General features: G+C 42.3%; 3 protein-coding genes and 1 long non-coding RNA gene across 4 annotated transcripts; 1 reads left to right on the forward strand and 3 right to left on the reverse strand.

Annotated features, from left to right (window-relative positions):
* Positions 1-395: 395 nt before the first annotated feature.
* Positions 396-7,155, reverse strand: smyd1a (SET and MYND domain containing 1a). Its single transcript, XM_030353793.1, has 10 exons — positions 6,896-7,155; positions 4,802-4,978; positions 3,966-4,182; positions 3,615-3,745; positions 3,475-3,513; positions 3,051-3,246; positions 1,992-2,084; positions 1,550-1,713; positions 1,176-1,344; positions 396-814 (listed from the first exon to the last, which is right to left on the reverse strand). Exons 1-10 carry the CDS (start codon positions 7,030-7,032, stop codon positions 653-655), a joined length of 1,485 nt encoding a protein of 494 aa, XP_030209653.1. The 5' UTR covers positions 7,033-7,155; the 3' UTR covers positions 396-652.
* A 748-nt stretch (positions 7,156-7,903) lies between these two features.
* On the reverse strand, positions 7,904-12,447 carry spra (sepiapterin reductase a). Its single transcript, XM_030354376.1, has 3 exons — positions 11,951-12,447; positions 9,177-9,464; positions 7,904-8,578 (listed from the first exon to the last, which is right to left on the reverse strand). The coding sequence occupies exons 1-3, from the start codon at positions 12,270-12,272 to the stop codon at positions 8,388-8,390; spliced, it is 801 nt and encodes a 266-aa protein (XP_030210236.1). The 5' UTR covers positions 12,273-12,447; the 3' UTR covers positions 7,904-8,387.
* On the forward strand, positions 12,065-14,711 carry LOC115542219 (uncharacterized). The gene is made up of 3 exons (XR_003976491.1): positions 12,065-12,248; positions 12,682-12,818; positions 13,337-14,711. It is a non-coding gene; the product is annotated as an uncharacterized LOC115542219 (long non-coding RNA).
* An 81-nt stretch (positions 14,712-14,792) lies between these two features.
* LOC115542217 (excitatory amino acid transporter 1) lies at positions 14,793-21,411 on the reverse strand. The gene is made up of 10 exons (XM_030354375.1): positions 21,290-21,411; positions 20,544-20,686; positions 20,049-20,186; positions 19,103-19,307; positions 18,931-18,973; positions 18,070-18,371; positions 17,389-17,622; positions 16,885-17,079; positions 16,464-16,598; positions 14,793-15,953 (listed from the first exon to the last, which is right to left on the reverse strand). The coding sequence occupies exons 2-10, from the start codon at positions 20,680-20,682 to the stop codon at positions 15,743-15,745; spliced, it is 1,602 nt and encodes a 533-aa protein (XP_030210235.1). The 5' UTR covers positions 20,683-20,686; positions 21,290-21,411; the 3' UTR covers positions 14,793-15,742.
* Positions 21,412-23,527: the final 2,116 nt, after the last annotated feature.

Below are 23,527 nucleotides of genomic sequence, written 5' to 3' on the forward strand. Positions count from 1 at the left end.
TAAATGCTAAACTATTCAACGCGTCCATTCAACCACGAACACGACTTTTGTTAGCAATGTTCACATACAAGCATAACCTGAATAAACCTCCCTTATTTAGTTGTGTTGGGTTAATACAATCGTCTTCTTGAGGATTTTCATGAATAATTGCACAATTTAAGTAAAAATAGAAGTTATAAATGTATCAATGAGAGGGAAACTTATGTTGTGCGTGCATTATCTAGTATCTGGAAGGTTGCAGAGAAGTCAAAAGAACACATCAAAATAATAAAGTAGGCAATTATCGTGTATATACTTTGTTTGAACTAATGCTTTGAGCTAAAAACAAGAATTGAAAGAGACCCTTGACCCTAAATGAACTGGAACACTAATAAACATGGTTTGAGACAACACGGTTTATAAACGGCAAACTTTCATCTTTTATTATTGCAGCTCCACACTCCACAACGTTGGTACAGACACCAGAGTTTTGAGGCTTCAGAACAGTGCATCAAAAACAACGTACACCAGCCAGCCGGTCAGAGCACAGACCTTTGTCACAGAGGTGTATTAGGAGGGGCGAAAATAGGTGTTCAAAGGGCCTTAAGGTGATCGCTTAAGTCCTAAAGGAGATGGGAGCGTGGTTGTAAATTCACAGAAAAGCGTGGTTAGTTTATTGCTTGCGGGAGACGTCCTCTATCTTCTCCTCAGTGGAGCTGTTCTCTGCCATGGCCTTGGCTGGCTGCTTCTTCAGAGCCGCTTCCCTCATGGTGCGGTACACCTCCTCGTTCTGCTTGAACATCTTCAGCTCCATCTCCGTCTGCCTACGCATGGACTGCGGAGAAACACGGAGACGCCGTGGTCACATACAGACAGCCTGGTACCGCACGGTGAGGTAGGTTCACATGCCATTATGGATCACTAAAGGCTGTGTTGCCAAGTTCGATGATAACGGGTTCATTGATCTGGGGGAACGTCAACTGTGGTTATGGTTATTAAATCCATTTGCAAGGTTGCATGGACTATGACTTTGAAAACAGCTGCATACAAAATAATTTGACCTTTTTCCTTATACATATATTCCCGACAGTGCCAAATATTGTCATAATGTAATGACAATGAACTCGGTCGGGCCATCTATCCAAAGAGTTTGGTTATAGATCCTCGGCCACTAAATCTATAACCCCCTCCCGTACCTCCAGGTCCTGGGTGATGGGGTGGTTGGGCCCGTGGGTGATCAGGAGGATGCCGTAGGCCTTGCAGATTAGCTCGTGGCCCACCTCTATCTGGCCCGCGTGCCAGTGGGTCACGCCGGCCCTCATGATGGCCATGCCCAGCTGGGCGTTGGTGGGGTGATGCAGCGCCCTGTCGGGAAGACAGATGATCACTTTATGAACACCCTGGGGATGCATTACCATAATACATTCTGAATCAGAGAGAGCTTTATTGCTATGCAGGTTTGCATATACAAAGTATTTGTTTCTGCTATGTTGGTGCAGTGAGTATAAAGTGTGTGTGTGTGTGTGTATGTGTATGTGTAGGGGTGTATGTGTGTGTGGGTGTGTCTCACATGTATCCGTCGATGGTCTTGCGGGAGTACGCGGCGGCCTCAGCGAAGGCGTGCATGTAGGAGAGCACCTCGCTGGCGGTGCTCTGGAGGCGGAGCTTATAAAGGTGGGTGTCGGCCAGGACGTTCTCCTGGGCGGAGAGGCACTCCCCGCACAACCTGGCAACCTGAACACATTTAGTTGTTTTTGTTTAGGGAAAGGAAATCGATGGAAAAGGATCTTTCTTTTAAAAAAAAAGAGAAAAAAATGTAATAAAATGGAGTATCATAAAGTTAAACAAAACATATATGTATACAAAATGTAAAAGGGATATTCTTTTAAAAAATAAAGCTAAAAAATATTGATAAAATGGATAAACAGTAATGTAATACCCCCCAAAAATATTAAAAAAATACTAAAAAAGAAACCCCACATTTTAACAATAAAATCCCATAAACAACTTACCCCATGGAAGTCTCCCTGGAGACGGCATTTTGCCACCTTCTCCAGACACTCCTCACTGGCGGTGGTCACCTGCTTGATGAGCTCAGCAGATGGCTAGAGGGACAGAGACATGGTGAGTGGAAGAGATTAACATGCTTTAATTTGCTGACTAACTATTTCTATATTATTTCACTATTGTATCATAGATACACCATGACGGCCCTAAATAATGTTGCTCTTCAAAAAAGGTTTGATACCTCTTAACAAATGATCACTCTCTGAACATGTGATCAGATAGTGAGTAGATACAGCGTTAGCCTATCTCACTAGAAGGGCATGGCATGGAATGCCAAGGACTGCCAAGGACATTCAAAATAGCTGTCACAAGACTACTGCTGATGGAACCCATTCGACTTGGTTTGGCCCAATGAACAGACATCGAAACACATAAAAGCCTTGCTCATTGTGTTTTCTTTATTACCCGTAAAATAATCTTTCATAATGTATATTTTTTATTGTCGGGGCTCCATTGGCGGAAAAAATACCAATTTAGTTGGTTGTTACTTTGAGGAAATAGGGACCTGGCCTTAGCTTTAATGGCTACCCTGGTTAGGATAAGCACAAATACCCAAATTGGTTGTCCACTAAACCTGTTCGGATCAAACCATATCCTAACCGGTTTGCCATTAAACCTTCTAGATCAAATTAAAGCCTTCTTTCCCTAACCCTTCTTCTTGTCCTTCTCTTTTTTATGATTAAACTATATGCATGCTATGAAAGGTTTATTGATGTAGTTGTAAATGGTAAACGGTAGTATCATAGTTGGTATTGGGTGTTTATGTGAGAGATGGTTAAGTGTAGGTATTATGAGGATGTAGCTAAGGATTAGGTTTGGTTATAGGCAAGGCTTGTGGTGAGGGGGTGTTAGGTAAACGGTAAGGGGTTTGTGTGGTAAAGATCATCTTTACCACCACTGGAACATCTGGCTGTAAGAACCAGCAGCAATTGTCTGCCATTGCTTACATTCCTTTTTCATGCAGGCCTTCCTGTGAAAACCAACAAACCATATCTTTCTCTCACTTTGCTTCCCTCCCCCTCTTTGGCGGCCATCATCAGGTCATCTTTAATATGCTCGGTACAGTGCTTGCAGGTGCAGTTGAAGTGGTACTGCTTCTTCAGTATGCGCTGGCGCTCGGCAGACAGGTTCAGGAAGTCCACGTAGCTCACTGTGAGCTCCACACCCTCCGCAACCTTCTCCAGGGCACGCAACTCAATCCTTCAAAATAAAAGCACGCCAGCATTGAGTGAGTGTGTGCGTCAACTCAGGAGTTAAAATAGTTTATTTAAACTCTTTTTTAAATAGTTTATTGTAAAATAAACCTCTTTTAATAAGTTGAAAGAGTAAAGAAACTATTTTAAGAGTTTATCTTAAGCTCTTTTTTAGGTAGGTGTTCACAAGACATAACCTTTATACCGGCGTCAATGAATACAAGCTGAGACCAACCTTCTCTTGGAGTGGAGGGCAGGGTTCAAGGCTGACTGACTTGAGAAAACAAGAGGAAAAAGCGTGTTTTTATCCTCCTTATCCTCTCACAGTCTATACTCTCAGAATGGAGGAGATTCACGTGCGGTTGGCCGACATACTTGCCGTGGTTGAGGATGACGGTGCAGTTAGGCCAGCAGTCGTGGTTGACCATACACAGGTTGGGGAAGAGGCCGACGCCCACAGCCTGAAGACCCCTCTGGTCACTCAGGGTGAAGGCGTTGCACTTGATCTGCGAGGAGAGCCATCTCGTTAAGTCAAAAACACAAACACAAAAAGGTGTTCATCCAATCCAATCAAAATATTGACAGAGCTCCATCAATAAAGTTTGATTGGATTGGATGACCACCTTTTTGTGTTTGTGTTTTTGACTTAAACACAAACACACTTCACATTATATGTGACCTAGTCTTATACTACTTCTACTACTCTATTTAAACAAGCATATTTACAATGCCGAAGATGTGTGAGATGTATTCCACTGGCTGCGGCTTCCGGGGGTTCTTGGGCCAGAAGTCCATGAATTTGTGGACGTCGATCTGGAGCTCCTCGCGGTCTTCGTCAGTCAGGTCGGACACGTGGTCCACCAGCTCGTCCACCGAGGTCAGCTGACCGTCCGAGACCACCCCCGTGTCCCTCTGGATGCGCCACAGCATGCGCGCCGCCAGGCTAGCAAAACAGGTTTGAGAACGGGCCGTCATTTGTTGCAGACGAATCCAATGTAGAAATGTTCCGATACCATTTTTTCCTTCCCGATACCGATTCCTGAACTTGAGGAATAGTTCCGATTTTTTTCAAACGACACCATTAACATTTATAGTCGATAATAATGCTACTTGCTACAATAATACATTTGTATTATTTTAGTTAAGAATCCATTATTTTCCGACTTGGTAGCTAAAACGCACGTAGGTCGGAGATCACACGTTTCCCATTACGACCATTACGACCATTACGAACGCAGCATAACACTGCACGTGTTTGTGAAGTTCTTTGTCTGTGTAGTAAATTAGCTAATCATGTAATGGTATCCATCGGTGCACAGACTTGCATACTCGCCGATACTCCTCCAGTATCGGAGGAATTTTCAATACTTGTATCGGTATCGAAACAACAACTCTAATCCATTGTATTGTGTCCTTTAAAGGGGCGGGTCCAGGAGGGGGCGTGGGGTGGCACCACTCCCTCCAAAATGTCCATAACATAACCAAAACCACTAAAAGCCGTTCCCTCTAAGTCTAAGAGCTCGTAGTCGTTTCAATGATCTAAAATGTTCTGTTATCCTTACCGGACATTCTCGCTGGGCGCGCTGCCGCTGCTCCTGATGGCGGCACACTCCTTCTTGTGTTCGTTCCAGCAGGCGGTCTGGCAGGTGCGGTCGCAGTAGTGGGCGAATTTACACTGAACGCAGCGGTGGAGGTTGGCCTGCTGCCGAAAGCAGTTGTGGCAAACCGCAGTGGACAAACTGTAGAAGGGAAAACGACAGGATAGTGAGATGAATGGATAGGCATCGGAACCACTTAAATAAAGGTGACGTTTATACGACCAGGTGTGAGTCTGATTAGCCGTTACAAGCCGTCTGCCTCTCCTGACATCACAAGTCTAGGTGGACACACCCACTTGTGATGTCAGAAGAGGCAGATTTTCAAAAACGGCTTATAACGGCTAATCACACTCACACCTGGTGGTTTAATCTGTCACCTTTAAAGGCGCTATAGGTAAGATTTGAGAGTTTTAAAGAGGGAGAGGGCTCTCCTTGCTAGAGCACCTTTAAACTTACTATAATCATTCATCATCATATAAATCAATATGTCCTTTATCCTTGCTAAGACATTGTTAAGAAGAAATCACTGTTTTCAACAATGATCATCAACAATGATGATTTTTTTGCACCACACTTTATTTCGTATATACAGTCATTGTTTTTATTGTGTCTAAAGTTACAGTGAGAATCGATCAATAGACCTTCGAGTAATGAATAACCGAAAAGCTTTGGTAACTTAAATACTTCACAATAGAAACCATTACTTTACTATTAACTACTTTAATAACAAAAATCATTGTCGTCTGGTGTTTATAATTCACTTAAACTCAATGAGCTTGTCACGTCAAATTGGTCCACTTTTGGGACAGCCATATTTGCAACATTTAGGATTTGCCTTTTTGTAACAGACGAGATAAAAAACACTTCTTGGTGCTTTTAAAAGTACTTTTCAAAGTTTGTTTCTCCATTGCGAGCCGCCAGACTTTGTAATGCAGAGGTTGTCTGACCTTTCGCACGTCAAGCTTGAACACAAATTCTGTACAGCGTTGAAAGGCTTATGGCTTGTCCTGTGTACACACCAGACCCAAGATTGAGGCCCGACGAGCTTCTGTGTAAACTGTTTATTCACCAGCGTCCTCTGTTTCCATTTAAAAGCAGAGCGAGACGAGCCAGCGCCTTAATGCTTGTAATGATGAATTTGGCCTTGAGACAATCTCTGTTGTGGTTTGTTTGTGTATAAGCAAAAAGGGCTACCGTGAGACACACACACACACACACACACACACACACACACACACACACACACACACACACACACACACACACACACACACACACACACACACACACACACACACACACACACACTATTACACACACAGCCCCCGCATTCAAAGACAGACAGAAACACTCATACACATACACCCTCAGACACATGTGCACATACACACGCACGCACGCATGCAAGCCGATTTATAAATATATATATATACATGCATACAGGTTTTGGATAGCTCCTGTCAGTCTTACATTAGGCAGATATCTTGGATGCATGCTTGTGTGAGCCAAGGTAGATACTAGCTCTTATATGGTTCTAAAACTATGCTAGCAGATCATGGCTACAAATTTCAAACCCCACTGAACATTACACATTTCAACAACATGCACTCGCAAAACGAAGAAAAGTTCCATCAAGTTCGATAATCAACAATAATTATCTTCTCCCGCTCAGAATAGTCAATGGCAAACTTATCTAGTTTGAAAGAGAATCGACGCATGAAACCTTTGATAGGCCAGAAACTGCATTGTTCACGATCAGACTCAAAAAAAAGAATTAAAATCTAACAAATGTTTTATCAAATTCAATTTTAACATTATAAACTGTCAGAATTTATAAAAAAACGGGAGAAAAAAAATGCAGACTCTGAAAAATGACGTCATGCAATCATGCAAAAACCACTGCCTGAACACGTATCAATGACATCACAGATCCGGCCTCAGTCTCTCCGCTGACATCAGCTAAACACGGGACCGCATACCCAGTCCTACAAACCACTTCTCTCTCTTAATCTAAATAATCCGCCGTAACTCATGTAACACAGGACTGCGTCCTCCTACCTGTCGAAGACCACGGCGGAGAAGCTGGGCTCAGCGAACACCACGTCCCCGGCCAACAGGTCCCGGGTGGCCTTCAGTCCCCGGCCCTTCACCCCGGCGTCAAACACCTCCACGTTGTCCATCGTCCCAAGAGTCATTGTGTACAAACACACACACACACAAACACACAGGGGACCAAACGGTTAGGTGAGAGACAGAGGGAGAGAGAGAGAGGGAGTGGGGTGAGAGTGAGAGATTGAGAGAGAGTGAGTGGGTGGGGGGGGGGGGGGGGGGAGGGGGGGGGGTCAACAGTTCTGGTTGGAGTCTTCGTTAACAAACCTTTTGGTACCTGGCTCTCTTCAACTGCAGCCCGAAATAGCCTCACCCTCTAAGGATTTCGTCACCCGGCCGCGGCGGGGGAGAGGCAGTGGGGACGTATAGGTGGGGCGAGTGCTCTCCCATGTTTGGGTCGGACCAGGTCCCTCGTGGTGTATTTTGGTCTGGGCAGCTGTGGCTGTCAGTATGAGTCTACAGAAGACTCATGACAGGAAGCAGAGCTTCTTGAAACACTTTACTGTGTGTGTGTGCATGGCTGAAATAACACAAACTGTACGTAAACAAATCAGATTCCTCTGGACCTTCTTTACTTTTAGAGCTTGCCCAATTCATTACAAATCCCTTTTTATCTCATCCAACTTTTAGTGAACCCTGTTTTTGTAAAAAGGTACATTCAGCGTGCATTGTTCATCCTGAAGGGAATCGTTTAATGTCAATGTAATTTATAGCAAATGTGAAGCTTTTGGGAAAGCTAGCACACACTAGCTTGCCAAAGTAGTCTGTGCTGTATGGGACTGCCTCTCAAGACGTAATGCATCCGTGTATCTTTTCCTGTAGTGGCATTGGAGGAATGCATCTACGTGTGCGTGTGCATATGTGTGTGTGTGTGTGTGTGTGTGACAACATTCCACACAAGGCAATTTGTCTATTCATTGTATTTGTGTCGGAGTCACAGTGATTACGTCATACAGGTATTTTTTGGTTTGGGTTTTATTCGTTTACAGTTTTGTAGAGGAATGTATGAAGTAAATTCTGGACAAACACTACTAACATTAATAACAGATAGTAAGCTTAGACTAAGTAAACAATAGTGACAGTTGATTAACAGTTAAGGCACAATGACAGTTATCTCACAACAGTACAAATTTAGGATTGTAGAAAATAAACACGTAACTATATACCTCTGGTTCCTTGGGTTTGGTTGGAAACATAGTGCAGTGCATTCATATGCCATTTCACACTGATCAACAAAATTCTATCATTAACCAATCAAAGCACTTTTGAAACAACGTCATTTATAATGATCGTTCAATAAAACACCCTTGCTCCTCCGCAGTCCGATGGCATCACAGATTGTAAAACTATATATTACCCATTCAACACCGGACCTTTGAATGTTACCTGTTAAAAGATTTGGATTTAAACAGTAATGTCCCTAAAATCTAATTTAAAACATCTAGACGTCGTAAAAGTCGACATGTGCTCCGCTGGTGTATTCGTCTTTGAGCAGTAGCGTCGTTAGCTTAGCGCAGGACGCTTCACAGGTGAGCAGTTTGCCCTTGGAGAACATGTCTGCGAAGGTGTTCCTGAGACTGTCGTCCTCCGTGAGGGTCCGGGCTTCTAGCTGCATGCCGGTGTCCAGTGGGCCTGGGGTCAGAAGGGGAGAACCAGAATGTAAGCTAAGCGAAATAAGATGTTTTCATTTCATCCAGCATTGCATTACATTCTTATTACCCACGATAACAACAACCATCTGCTTCTATAAAGCCTCACACTTTATTTGGATATTTTTGCCTACTGAATATTGGTTGATTAGCAACAATCCAATCAATAGAATGTGGTAAAACAGTGCGAAATATGAAAAATCATGTTGTATCATGTTGTCATGTCATGGGCAGAGTTGTACTGATTGAAATGTATTAACAAATTTGGTATTTCTTGTAAAAATATATTTAAAAGCAAATTTGACGTTTTATGGAGAAAGTATAATAAATAATCATAAATAATCAGGCTGAAAGTATAATAAATAAATGTAAATATATATAACATTATACGTATTTATAAATACAATATGCTCAAAGTATACATGTCTGTGCATCTACCCAGGTTTTTCGCTCATATGGGCGCCCATAGCTGAAACATTGATGATGACGACGATTATCAAACGGCCTACAAATAGTAGGCCATTTTTCAAAGGACAACACAGGTTGAACGTCAAACTTGAGCTCCCAAACAGACGTCTCACCCGGGGAGTAGTTGACCACCCTGAGGTCGGGGCTCTCCAAGGCCAGCACCTTGAACATCATGTCGCGGGCCGCCTTCCCGCTGCAGTACAGCCCCCAAGACTGGAAGGGCTCCAGGGCGCAGCGGGACGACACGTTCACCACGGTCCGCCGCAGGCCCTCGCGCCGCGGGAACGCCTCCAGCACGCCAGCCGTCAGGCACACGGCCGAGCTGAGGTTGAACGCCATGTAGGAGGTCACCTCCGCCATGTCCGTTAAGGTCTTAGCGTAGCGCAACGCCCCCAGAGAGCCTGGGGAAAGTGATTATGAAGGAAAAGGTTTATGGGATGTAAACAATAAGCCGTGTTGAATATCTGCCTTGTAAGGGCTAATCACACTCACACCTGGTGGTATAATATATCCACTTTAAAGTTATTCGGGCATCAGGCTTCCTAATCCTAACTAGAAAATCTATTTCCTGCAGAGAACGCGGTGAGTAGTGTAGTGCAAAATACGCACGGAAATATTTGAACAGAGGTCAAAGGTCAAACAATGGATTAAGCCTTACGGTCTAAACTATCCTTTAGACTTTCAATATCACAAGTAAGTGCTGAGTGGAGTAAATCACTCCCTGTATTACAAGGAGTTATTCCTTGTCATACCTACAACAGTGTACTTGCTTGTCCTGGAAGATGTCTGCACACATGCTTCTATGCGAGTTTGTTTGCTAAAAACAATGAAAAGTGCACCCCTGGTGGCCAACTTACAAATAACTTTACAGATTGTGCTAATGAGCTACACTCACTGCCTGGTATTTACTGGTGCAACTTAACATTAATGCTTTGTGCTATCTAATACACTACCTGAACCAAAAGATAAGCTGCATCCAACACAATACACTCAACTGTTTAGTCTGTTCAAAAAAATCCACAATCAGACTCGGAGGTTAAATTTAATCAATTAAACAATCATTTAATTATATCAATTGTAGTTACATGTCATGACAAAAACATGACATAAGTTGCATACATGTCATGTCAAAACATGACATGCAACTCCACAGAAATCCATTTCAGGAAACTAAGAAAAACTGGTATTTGACATTATGCTATTGTTAATGAGGACTGAGAAAGTCATCTTCCTACTGGCTTCATCACCAGCAGCCTCACATACAGGTTAAACGCCCCATCTCCTCAACGATACTACACACATGACTAAAGTTGAATCTGTCTCCTTTCCCACAAATGTCCCATCACGACCACCTATACAAACCCGTCTGAACACAAAGACGGGTTAGCAAAACACAGACCCTCAGACGAGATTGATTGATATGGATTAGTTCTTCAAACCCCGGGTCAACATCAGAAACGCACAGGCACGATGACCTGGCCCAGTCTCTATGTGAGATGACTCACTTGATCACAAAGGAACGAGAAGATGAGAATCGGATGAAAACCGTCAAAAACTGGATAAGCCGTCTGGGTTGAGGGTTGGAGGAGGGACAAGGGTCCGACATGTCTGCTGCTTTGGCCCTAACTTGGGGATTTCACCCGTTTAGCTGAGAAATTCTCACACTCACAGGGATACACTTTCGGTGTAGTACAAGTCTTTTGTCAACTTTTGCAAATTGTTTCAAAGCGAATAAAAAACTATTTAGCACAACAAACTTTTGTTTCTTATTTATGGGTGCAATGCCCTTTCATACGAGATTGGCAGCTTGATGGGCTGCGCAAGAGGCCTCTGCATCAACATATTGCTCTAATCTGTAGCTCATGTTTGTTATCTTTGTTCAACTAATTACAGTGCCATCAGGTGGATCTTTTTTCTACAATAACCGGCAACAACAGCTGATATTGAATGTTGACATAAAAAAGGCGTTACTGCCCCAGGTACGGACGGTTTGTCTTATGATGACATTGATCATCGAATGACCATCCAGCACTCTGCTATTTCATGTCCGACATTTTCGTGGGATGAGTCGCAAGGGACATAATGGTGATCTGTAGTATAACCAATTGTTGAATTATTCAGGCCCATCTTGTTTGACATGTGTAAGACAACCTGCGGCATCCCATGATTATCTGATTTGCAAAATTATCTTTTTAAATGGACAAACATCATGTGCAATAGATGGCACAATTCAAACGGCAACCAAAAAGGTATATCCCTCGCATCCCCGTGACGTACGTTCAGTGATTCAGCGCTCTTCTGGATCTGCTGCTTTGGTCTGATCTAATAGCTACATTCGGCAGTAAAAGTCTCCTGATGTATAATAAATAAAGAAATAAATGTTGAATGATAATATAAAAGTCCCCTGAAATAAATAAAAGGAAGTTCTTTGTAAAATGTATTTTTTCATTGATCAAAACCTATTTATTTATTAGTTGAACTATATTGATTAATTTCGAAATAAGGCCTACAGGGTTTATTTGAATACCATATATATTTATTTATCAGGCATATTTATTTCATATGACTTATTGCTTCCATTTTGTCGGTCTAGAGGCACTCACCGTGTTCAATTAGCCTACCGCACTGCATACAAAACCGTAAATCTAGATTCTTCTTGGTGTTATGTCATTATGGAAGAGACAGATTGACAAACGACATTGGTCGACAAATAAATACTTTTCCCCTGGTCAAAAAACCCGAATAAATGCCATAATATCCTTAAAGCGCTGAACATTTCGATATTTGAAAAGGTTTCTGTTGCTCAAAGTATACAGAGGAAGTAGAGTTATTGCTGCTTTCGGTTATCTTACATGCATGCGTCTAACAGAGGATTGTTTTCCCTTACCTGCGTTATTGACCAGTATAAGGTGATCAAAGTCTTCAGAGGAGTGTAATTTGACCGCCTTAACAACACTTTCCACCCCCTCTTTCACCCCCAGATCTGCGACTACATATTTAACGATGACGCCCGCTTTTCCAGCTTTAGAAGCGGCCAGTTCGGCTTGGAGCGTCTGCAGGGCTTCGGCATTTCTAGCGGCTAGGACCAGCACGGATTTGGGCTTGACCAGCTCGGAGATCTGGAGGGCTGTGGTTCGGCCGAATCCGCGAGAAGCTCCGGTGATGATGCACAAGGCTCTCCCCAGGTCTTTCGCGTCGAGGGCTTGCATGTTGTCAGGAGATGTCAATTAAATGCTGGTAAAAAAGGACCAGGGAACTAAGACGTGTATGTTAACGTAGATATGTTCACTGTCTACTTAAATAACGTGGCGCTATAAAACACGCCCCCTGGAGATTAGAAACATATGAGTCACCCCGTCACTGCTCCCGTTGAACCGTAGAGCTTAACTGTAGCATAATTGTTCATCATTGTTTATTCTGGTGTGTTGTTCTTGGAGCCAGATATGTGGCTGTAGGTTCAAATGTATTGCAACATTGACATGAATTAGGTTCAATTCGAGGTGGGGAAATGTATAGGCTACTGCATGGTTAATGGTCTTTCCACCAACAAGACATTAGAACTTTGCACTTTTAAATAAATACTTTGTTTGTGTCCAATCCTGTAACCGAAACCTGTAGATCCCATGACAACACATCAGACCACACATCCTGTTGGCAGCCCCTCCCCAGGACCCAGCCAATGAGAACAGATTTTAAGGCAGGCTTCACTTTTTCACAGAGCTCCCGCTTCAAAGTGCCGCCCTGCAGAACTATGGGTAAGACGATGGGTTTGTGGGGGTAAGGTGAGGTCACCAAGGCCGCCAGGCTTGGTAGTAGCCTACCATTTAGCACTAATATTAGGGAAAATACAGTTTTTGGGGTGTTGGAAAATCAGATAATCCTGAATATCAATATTGACTGTGACTTCATCATTTAAATACAGTTTTTGTACTTTTTTTATAATATTTTTTTTTTTGATTTTGTAGATGAGTTTATTTGTGAGAAAACTATTGAAATACAGGGGGATAATTATTCCACTTGTCAAAATGTCAGTTAACACTTGTTTTTCCTTTGTTATCGATTATTAGAACATTACAAACAATGACAAATACAACATTCTAAATACCTCTGACAATTCAGTGGCATAGCACAACGCCCCCAGAGAGCCTGAGAAAAATGATTACAATTAAATGGTTTATAGGATATAAACGATAGACCCTAACTAACGTTTAAAGGTGACATATTAGACCGCCAGGTGTTATTTATTGATTCTGATTAGATCTGGATTCCCCAGGCCAACATCGGAAATGCACAGTCACGATGAAAGCCCAGGACAACATCAGAAACACACAGTCACGATGACCTGGACCAGTCCCTGTGTGCGTTGACTCACTCAAACACAAAGGAGCTTGAAGATGAGAAATGGATGAGAACCTGAAAAACCAGCAAAGAAGGTTTAGGTTGAGGGGTGGAGGAGGGAGAGGTCAGACATGTCTGCTCATGGCCTTAACTGGGGAGTTTCGCCCTTTTTGCTGGTGAAACCTCCCACACGGTATACTGACAGGGATACACTTTCCGTGTAGTACAAGACTATGTCAAATGTGGCACTTCCAGAGACACGAGACAGAGGTTAACCACTTGACAGATATGTCACTGGATGGGCTTCGCAAGAGGCCTCTGCATCGCCATATTGCTCTTAATACTCATCGAAATTGCAGTGCTGATGGAAACCAACTCTTAACCGTTTTTCTGTTATTATTTTATTTGATCTCCTGTCTCTCTACCTTTTGTGTTTTAACATTTTAACTGTAACCATGGATGTCCCAACATGTTGTCTTTATTTATTTTTTACGATTTTGTTTATCCAGATTATCGTATAGACTAGGCTATTTGTAGTATTCTAATTCTAGACAATGGGGGGCCAGGCTGCAGCCAGTTTCTCGGTTAGGAGAGGCCTGTCACATTACATCTTATTGATCTCTTAGTTTTCCCAACTGCAGTGGAGGAATTAAGAAGCAAACCTATACATGATTAATACCACTCAACATTGCATTGATGCAATTTTCTGTCACATTTTCTGCATTTAAAAATGTACAAATGCATCACAAATGAAACTCTTTATACCAAACTAGAGTTATTTTTAATCTTACCAAAAGGAGAACAGCTCTCTGTCCTTAAGGCAGGATAGAGAATTACCCGGAGGAACTAGGCTACCTTTTTTGAGGGGTTTGTCGGTAGATTCAAGCTTGCCAAATGTGCAAGCATGCAGCAAGCTTTTATCAGGAAGATAAGCGCAAACACAGCTTCTGGGGTAGGGAACTTGATAATCAGATAATCTTCAACGCAAATATTGACATTGACTTCATCATTGCAATTACTGGTTTAGCTGGTTGTAGTACTTATATTAGTAGTTACATTTGAGAAACACTTATCAATCAACTGAATGGAAATGCAGGAAAATATTCGTGAGTATCAGCTTGAAATCCCGTGATACCGGGTTGGATTGTGACACCCTGCTTCTGGTCAGACTGAATGAATTTCCTATGCCCGAGAGTAGATGGCGCAATGTACAAAGACTAGCTATTGTTAGCCGTTTTTTACATTTCAGTTAATGTTGTTTGCATGAATAAGTAAAAATGTTTCTTTTTAAAATGTCTTTATTGTCAACTTTGGAAGACATAAACAGAACAAACAAAGTTTACATATTTATTTCAAGCACCCAACTAGTAATAAATAAAAACTCAAACCAACACATTTTTGCCATTTATTTTAATATTGTATTATCAACCAAAACTATGCATTCTCATCTGAAGAACAAGACATTGAGGGCTATGTGTGAGTGTGTGCGTGTGATCGTTGTGTGTGTGTTTGAATGTGTGTAAATGGCAATAGACATTGGGGTAATATATGTCATTGTATTTTAATGTTCTATATTTTGGTGGCAAAATTTAAAGAGAAATCCCACGTGATATTTTTTCCATGATCTCTATTGCTTTCTCAAATGCAATATCCTTTAAATTAAATTAAAACTGCATGGCCAATTCATTGACACATATTTATGGTAAGGACGTCCTTCGTCGTTTATTATATAACTACTTTGACTGACACATTTGAAGGTACTACACTTTAATACCAAATGTGACCTCAATATGTGAATACTCAAGGTCATTTTATCATAAAATCTATTATATAAGTATAAATAGTATACACAAACAACCATACCATCTATGAAGAATATGGAACCAACTAATTAAATATGCATATTTAAGAATATGTTCATTGTTTTGTAAAAACCTTAATTTAACAGGAATGTTTGAAAGAATAATTACCATCCACTCTTCACAAAATCACTTCATAAGTGTAAAAGGCTGGAATTAATGCTATTTCAGGATTAAAACTATCAAATGGTTATGAAATAGTACTTTTTTAGACACATCTGCTGGGAAAAATGATGTCTCCGAACTCTAAATCAGTACCCCTCAGTATAGTATAATAATAATTTAATATTAATACTAATCAATATCATCATAATAATAATTGTACGTGTGTGTGTGTGTGTATGTGCGTGTGTGTGTGTGTGTGTGTGTGTGTGTGTGTGTGTGTGTGTGTGTTTGTGTGTGTTTGTCCGTGGTTGCATGCATGTGCATTGTTTTGGCGGGTGTGTGTGTCTGCGTGTGTACGGATGCAGCAGCAGATGTGACTACATGTTGGATTCACTATGCATACGTTTGTCATTCTCAAAATCACTATCCTGAGATATGAGTTTGTAGGGTTTCTTTCGCTCCTTCTCCTCAACCACAGAGTTCCCCATTTCCACGTCCTTGCACCGTAGCTCGTGTCGGGAAAGAAACTCCACTATTCCCGCTCCGATGGAATCCCCCAAAACATTGGTGGTGGTGCGCAGGCGATCGCTGCGGCAAATAGAAACAACAACACACACATATCGTGAACGCTTAGATAGGGTTTCATCAGGAGGGAGAATTCAAGTCTCTAAATCACTGTATTCAAAGAAATACTGTAAAATTAAGTAAAGATTCCAGAGAGATCTTTCTTTTGTGGTCACCCCATCCAGTGGAAACAGAGACAACAGGGTTCTCTTCCTATTACCCCAATTAGCTGAGCAATTTCTGGGAAGGGTTATTCTAATTGAAATTATTAATTTGGGAGGCCTAATTATGTTTCTATGTTAAAATATGAAATGCAAAGGGGGAGATGTAGAACATGACTCGGGGGACAGAAGGCAATTGTGTCACTAGGTGGTCGTAGAAAATGACTTAGTTTGACATTAAAATAGAAAATCTTTCCATGATAGTAGCACGCATAGAAACAGAGACATGTGTGTATATCCTGGCTTTGTATTGATCCTAAACTGCGAATTATGCAATCATTTTTTTGGTTTTCCAGAATTGTTGGATACTCACAGGAACCAATCAACTGCAATTATCAAGGTGATGTCATCTGTAGGAAGTCCGACAGAAGTCAGTACGATCACCATGGTGACCAGGCCTGCCTGAGGAATTCCAGCAGCTCCTATACTGGCCGCAGTCGCTGTAATACTGAGTCATAACAAACACACAACACACACACACACACACACACACACACACACACACACACACACACACACACACACACACACACACACACACACACACACACACACACACACACACACACATAAAAAAAACACACACACACACACACACACACACACACACACACACACACACACACAAACTCATACATGTTAGGGTATGTAAAGGCTATGTATTTATGGCTATATAATGTACATTTCATATAGCATAAAAACATATCTACTCTGTTAATGTTCATTCCAATTACCTTATTGTGAGGATCTGACCGAAGTTCATTTCCATGTTGTTAACCTGTGCGATGAAGATGGCGGCCAGGGCTTCATACAGGGCCGTCCCGTCCATGTTGATGGTCGCACCGACGGGCAACACGAAGCGGGTGACGCGTTTGTCAATCTTGTTGTTCTCCTCCAGACACTTAAAGGTCACAGGCAGGGTGGCTGAGCTGAAAGCAGGTGGAGTGTTAAAACAGCCCTATCTTACTTTTCCACTGCAGCCATCACATCTTTAGGATCCCCTTCATTCAAACTATCAATTGCGCCATCAATTTCTACTTTTTCTGAAATTAGAATTCTTTGGTAATTAAAAATATATAAATATATATTAAGTCAGCTGGTCTATGGAAAGGAAGAGGGAAAGAAATCAACCAAAAAAGGACAAAAGCTGCATTAGAAAAAAGGATGGTAATGCATGTAGAGTTGCGTACATTCAACGTTAGTTTAAGAGGAGCGAACGGCGCTCGTCCGCGGATTACCTGGAGGACGTTCCCAGGGCGGTCACCAGGGCCTGCAGCAGGCCGGCGATGAAGATGAAGGGGTTCTGCCTGGTGATCACAAAGTAGAGCATGGGGAGGATGAGGAAGGCGTGGATCGACAGGCCGATGATCACCGTGATGGTGTACATGGCCAGCTGACCGCCCATCTCAGTGATGTCGTCCATCTCCACGATCTTCCCGGAAATCAGGAACAGGATGCCTATGGGACAATACCTAAAAACGCAGAAAATAGGTTGGCACCCTTGAAACGTTGATTGGTTGTGAATAGATTGAAAAAAAAAAATGTCAGACAGGCACTGAAGTGAAGATTCCCGGGACTTTATATATTTTTGTTTTTCAGATGTTGGATGCAGTTTTGTTGGTATTGGTGTGTTGTTGTCGATGCGTGATGTATTTTAAACAATTCTTTTTCAATTTTTATGCTTTATGATAGAGTGAGATAGATAGATAGGAGGACCTGCAGCAAAGAACCACGGGCAGGAATCGAACCTGGGTCGCTGCGATCAGGACTGCGCCTTGGTACCCCGGTGAGCTCTACTCGGTGAGTCACCGGGGTACCCCAGTGGGTAATGTACTTTAAGCGCAACATGAGCGATACATACAAGTCCAAAACAAACTTCCCCAAGGGACAATATGCGTCGACATGAGGGTATCCTTTACCACATGATAATAGCCACGAGTTTCATGATGGCGTCGTTGAGACTGTCAAAGAAGTCCCTCAGGATCTGGCCCTGCTCCTTCATGCTGCCGATGATGAGGCCGAAGCACATGGAGAACACCACCAGGCCCAGGGCGTTGACGCCGTTCACCTGGCCCGCCACCGGGATCACCTCCTCCCGGGTGAACTCCAGCACCTCCACCTCCTGGGTGCCGTTGGCGGCGGTGGAGGAGTTAAAGAAGGTGTCGTTCACCATCACCGTCACCGTGGTGTGCACCTTCCGCGTGCCGTATTTGGTCTTGAACTGTGGGGGGTGGGGTGGGGGGGGGGGGTGTTAGGTTAAAGGTGCTGTAGGTAAGATTTGAGAGTTGTAAAGAGAGATAGAAAAAGAGCAGAAGGGAGCAGGATTAGAGAAGAGAGCAACCCTAACCCTCCCCGGCTTCCTCTCTCCTTGCTCGTTTTTCCACCATTGAGAAGTGTTGGATGATTCACCCACCTGTGATTGACAGGCAAGATGGATTCCCTGAACCAATCAGGGAACAGATGCCCTGATTGGTCAGAAATGAGCTAGGAGCGGTCTAAAATGTACATTGCCTGAAATAGAGGCCGGCACAGTCAACTAGAACTGATTTTCTTAAAGAGAAATTCACAAATCACTGTTCCAAGATCATTGTAGTCTTCTTTGTGGATATGGTCCCACTTTTATACCTTCTATTCTCAGTCATCATTCTTTCAATTTTCACCATATAGATACATGAACCTAGTCCCTTGTGTACATACCACTAATCAACAGTTAGTAAAACTGTGCTACAATTGAATTGGGACTTTGCAGGAATGTATGGGACGGTCTTTATGGAACTCACCTGTTGTGTACAGGCTTGAACCAGGTTCGGGGGAAACATATTTCTGAAAGGAGAATTGTGACAAAAATGAAATGAGGTGTGAAGATATCACCATAGCATCTGTTATAAAATCTGCCCCGATAGAAACCCTGAAAGAAACCTTGTCCAATGCCACGGATCCACCCTTGGCTACCTGATCAGATCTAAGAAGGCGTCGGCGGGGCTGACTTGCTCTATCTTCTGCTGCTTCCCAAACTCGGCCTTCGATCCTTTCCCCGGGTGGATGACCAGGACGATGATGATGCCGACGAACACGGCGATGAAGGTGGTGGTCATGTAGTATATCACCGCTCTCATTCCCATCTTCCCCGACGCCTTGCTGTCCAAAGCAGCCATTCCTGTTGCAGAATCAGTTTGTTAGCCCAGTGGGTTGATGCAAAAAGGACTGATAATCACATAAAAGAATGAATGTATTGTACAAATCAATACTTATGATCAAATATGTTATCATTCTTCCAGAGGTTGAACTGTTCCCAACTACAAGAAAAAACATCCAGTTAACAATCGCGAAATTGAAAGAAAGAAACTCTAGAGGAGTCCCTGCTGGAAGGACGTAATGCCTGCAAGTACTTCCAATCTATTTTAACCTGATCTTAAATCCCCTTCAGTAGCAGTAGCCATAGCAGCAGTAGTAGTCTCATCTCGGATCCAGTCCTACTATCTTACAGCAGAACATCTTGGGGGGGAGACGCAGAGAGCCTGGGCCGGAAACCAAAAACGGATAGGGGCGGAGTTATGCCTGGCTTCCTGTTTTGTTGCCGAGCTATTCTACTGAGCAGTTGCTTTCAGAAGGGAATTTTACTCAGGGGATTTCGACAGTGGCCATTCTTCACCATGTTGATTTGAAAACTTTACAGGCACTTTTTCCAAACTCTGACTCATTTTGGAGTTTTGTTCTCTGTTAACCAATTACACACTTCAACAGTCCCCGCTTCCTGCCACGTGATTATAATCAAATATGAACCAAAAGAAAGTGATGTGAGATGGCCTGCTATCAAAGCTCAGATGATTCATCTGTAGTCTGATTTTGGACCAGGCGAGCCCTGACCCAGCAGGTGGTCTACCTGAAGGTGGCCTACCTGTGATCAGACTGGAGACCAGTAGGGGCAGAACCAGCATCTGCAGCATCCTCATCAGCAGTTCACCGGGGAAAGAGAAGTACTTCACCTCTCTGTAGGTCATCTTGTAGGGCCTCAGTGCAAAGCCCAACGCGATGCCTGGCAATACAGTCATAACATTACACGCACACACAACCCCGGCATACACATACGCGCATGCACGCACAAACGCACCCAGAGATTAGATTGATTGGCTAATATAATACGCAGTGGATAATACAATATGCAGTCGATAAAGGCATAAAGTTGATCGCTTAGCTTTGTTTATTGATTGAACATCTGAGATCAAAACATGACATACACCAAACCCGATATATGTTTGTCAAGGAAAACATAATAAAGTTGGGGACTCATTAACATTGTGGAAACTGTTATTAAACATTGACAAAGAGGGGTCATAGCACGGCGATGATTTGTTGAGATTAGTATTGTTAGACGTGAGGAAGACTAGCCTACCTAGTACCACGGCCCCCACGGTGAAGAGCACAAAGGCGTTCTTCTTCAGAAACGCCTGCACATCTTCTTTGGAGATTTCTTCGACTTTTCTTTTTGCCTTCATAGTGCGTATGTGGATGCCCTCCCTGAAGCGCTGCATCTTGCTGTAGGTAGTGTATGGATGGGTTTCACCGTTGATTAATTTATCATCAGGGGTCATAATGACGCCTGATAATGCCTGATAATGCCTGATAAGGCATCCAGAGCTGTCCGTATGTTATTTTTCTTCGAACAAAGATGCCACTATCTAACTGCGATTTGGATTCGAATTGATGAATACTTATGGGTTATGAGTTTGTGAAAGCAAACATTAAAATGAAGCGTGTATCACAATGAATCTCTGCATGAAACAATGTATTTGCAACCCTTTTTTAGAAATTGCATATATATATATATATATATATATATATATATATATATATATATATATATATATATATATAAACTTCCAATATAATAGCATTTAAAAAAAAAACATTTGTTATTGTTAAAGGTAAAAAATGTAATATGAATAAAATCTAATGAACAAAAAATAAATACAAAGATTCCCTTTAATTATAACTCAACAATAGAATGATTACAATTTTAAAATATTTAACATTACATAAAATAAGGAGAGGAATTTAAAGAATATGTAAAAAAAAAAGCAACAAATTAAAAACCAACCCAGAAATCTGAATTCAGTCCCCTAATAAAAACGAACTTACCCTCGGCCTCTGGTGATGTGTGCAGTTGAATGTTAAATGGCCTCAGCAGCCTTTAGGGAAGCAGTGCTCTCAGAGCTGCTAGAAGAAGACTGTGAGAAGAGCGGGAGGAGGAGAAGGAGGAGGAGGAGGAGGAGGAGGAGGAGGAGGAGGAGGAGGAGGAGGAGGAGGAAGAGGATGAGGAGGAGGAGGCCAAGAAGATAAAAACAAAAACCTGGGATATGCCAGCATCCACCTCCCTCACATATGGAGAGGAGTGAGCCCAAGAGCCAGGGAGAAAGAGGGACAGACAGGCAGACAGATAGACAGTCAGAAAGACTGATACACAGAGATGTAGCCAGACAGACGGACATCAGACAGAAAGAGAGTCAGGCAGACAGAGGACAGACTGAATGAAAGATATGTAGACAGATGGACAGACAGATGGATACACAGATAGACAGACAGACAGACAAGAAAAATACACACAAGATGTTTGATGGAAAAACCAACAGACAGACAGACAGACAGACAGACAGACAGACAGACAGACAGACAGACAGACAGACAGACAGACAGACAGACAGACAGACGGAAATTAGACCAGGGTGATCGTTTAACAAGCTTGCACTATGTGACACCTGAGTCCCAGATTTATCACAGAAGGAGAGAAATTAAATGTGAGTGAATGTAGCAATGTTCTGTGAGATTACATAATTCAACCAGGTGAATTCCTTTTCTTTTCCTCCTCTTTTTTTTGTCCCCTTCCATGGCTATCCTAACTTTCTGAAGTGTTATTTGTCACTACTTTGGGCGATGACTGCTTCATAATGATGCCTGTTAGCAGGCTAAAGGCTGTTGAATGAATCGGGATCACCTGTAACAGCAGACCAAGTAGTTTGTCTTTAGATTTGGTTTGGATGCACATCGGGCCGCCAGGGACGTGTTATAGTTCAAGTTAATTCCATTGAGTGCCTGACACACTCGGAGGTCTATTATCGTAGGAGGATAAAGTAGAGCTTGGGCGCTACGATAATGAGACTGTATGGAAACATATTCCACCGGGAAGATGAACATAATTAGTAAAGAATAATTCCTCAAATCAGGTCACATCGCTTCTTACAAACACAATTCAACTATGATGAATTTCAGATTTCTTGTGAAAAAAAAGAACTAAAAGAATACATAATGGTTGATGTTGGGATCTTACACAATAAATTGTTATTCAACCCTCAACCCAAATGACTATTAAATTCATGTCGTAAAAAGGCATTTACTAATGTACAAGTGATTCCAATAAACACTTTATTTAAAGCACATAGGTGTACATAGATAGATAAATAGATTATAGAAGTATTTTTGTGAAACATGCATTAACATATTTGTATGTTACCTTTCTTTTTTGCAAGAAAGTAGTTAAGTAATATGTCTTAATTATCAAACATGCTAAATAAGCTTTTAATAGATTTGAAATTTCCAGAAAGAAATGAGTTTGCAGATGGTTATATCATTATAGTGCTTAAAATAAACCTTCTTAAGGCCTCAAATTCTGGCTAACCATTATAAATTGATTGATTGGGTATATAATGTATTGTGGTAGTAGCCTAAAAAACACAGATTGCATTCCTATCTATTCATATCTTTTTTTATATTTACTCTTTCTTCCTAATTCTTGGCATTGTTGCAGTTTGTTGCGCAGCTCATGGATGCACTATATCATACTGTATTCTGCAGATTGTTTCCATACACAGAGTATTCTGTAATAAAGGCTTGATCATTTCATGAAATATAAGAGGACGAACCTAGTGCAAACCAGGGATGTGTTTGGTTCTCCATATAACCATGTCTTTTGTAGTTACTAAAAGTATTTTATTATTTATTATCAGTTTTAACCGCTTATACAAAAATTGGTTAGCACTTGGCCAGCCCACCCTCTGCTAATTTGCTAGCTGTCTCCTGGGCCATTCCTCCAAACATCTTCTCTGGGGGGGGGGGGGGGGGGGGGGGGGGAGGGGGGGTGAAACGGGTCCGTCTGACATTAATGATGGCTCCAGGAAAAGGGCACTAGGCCCCAGAAACTTAAGCCCACCCATTCCTCCACACACTGGAGGAAGGAGGCTAGGAGTCTGAGACCCATGGTAGCTGCTTCCTACCATCGCCGGCCAATGAGGCTGATGTAGAAGTGGCTGAGGGCCCCACCAGCCCACCTGAACCAGAGGCCGTCGTGCCCAGGGGCTCTTTGGGGTATTTATACTGTTACGA

The sequence above is a fragment of the Gadus morhua genome, chromosome 4 (assembly GCF_902167405.1).
Source record: "Gadus morhua chromosome 4, gadMor3.0, whole genome shotgun sequence".
NCBI lineage: Eukaryota > Metazoa > Chordata > Actinopteri > Gadiformes > Gadidae > Gadus > Gadus morhua.

Excerpts from the sequence above, each read along its gene's own strand:
- LOC115542217 (XM_030354375.1), bottom strand. The coding sequence starts at position 20,682 with ATGCAGCGCTTCAGGGAGGGCATCCACATACGCACTATGAAGGCAAAA. Across the intron at positions 19,308-20,048 it reads GGTCTCCAGTCTGATCACAG|GAATGGCTGCTTTGGACAGC; the intron begins GTAGGCCACCTT and ends ATTCTGCAACAG. Across the intron at positions 18,974-19,102 it reads GCCTTCTTAGATCTGATCAG|AAATATGTTTCCCCCGAACC; the intron begins GTAGCCAAGGGT and ends TTCTCCTTTCAG.
- spra (XM_030354376.1), bottom strand. The coding sequence starts at position 12,272 with ATGCAAGCCCTCGACGCGAAAGACCTGGGGAGAGCCTTGTGCATCATC. Across the intron at positions 9,465-11,950 it reads TATACTGGTCAATAACGCAG|GCTCTCTGGGGGCGTTGCGC; the intron begins GTAAGGGAAAAC and ends CACTTTCCCCAG. Across the intron at positions 8,579-9,176 it reads GGTGGTCAACTACTCCCCGG|GCCCACTGGACACCGGCATG; the intron begins GTGAGACGTCTG and ends TTCTGACCCCAG.
- smyd1a (XM_030353793.1), bottom strand. The coding sequence starts at position 7,032 with ATGACTCTTGGGACGATGGACAACGTGGAGGTGTTTGACGCCGGGGTG. Across the intron at positions 2,085-3,050 it reads AAGAGGGGGAGGGAAGCAAA|CCATCTGCTGAGCTCATCAA; the intron begins GTGAGAGAAAGA and ends CTGTCCCTCTAG. Across the intron at positions 1,345-1,549 it reads AAGACCATCGACGGATACAT|GGCGCTGCATCACCCCACCA; the intron begins GTGAGACACACC and ends TCTTCCCGACAG.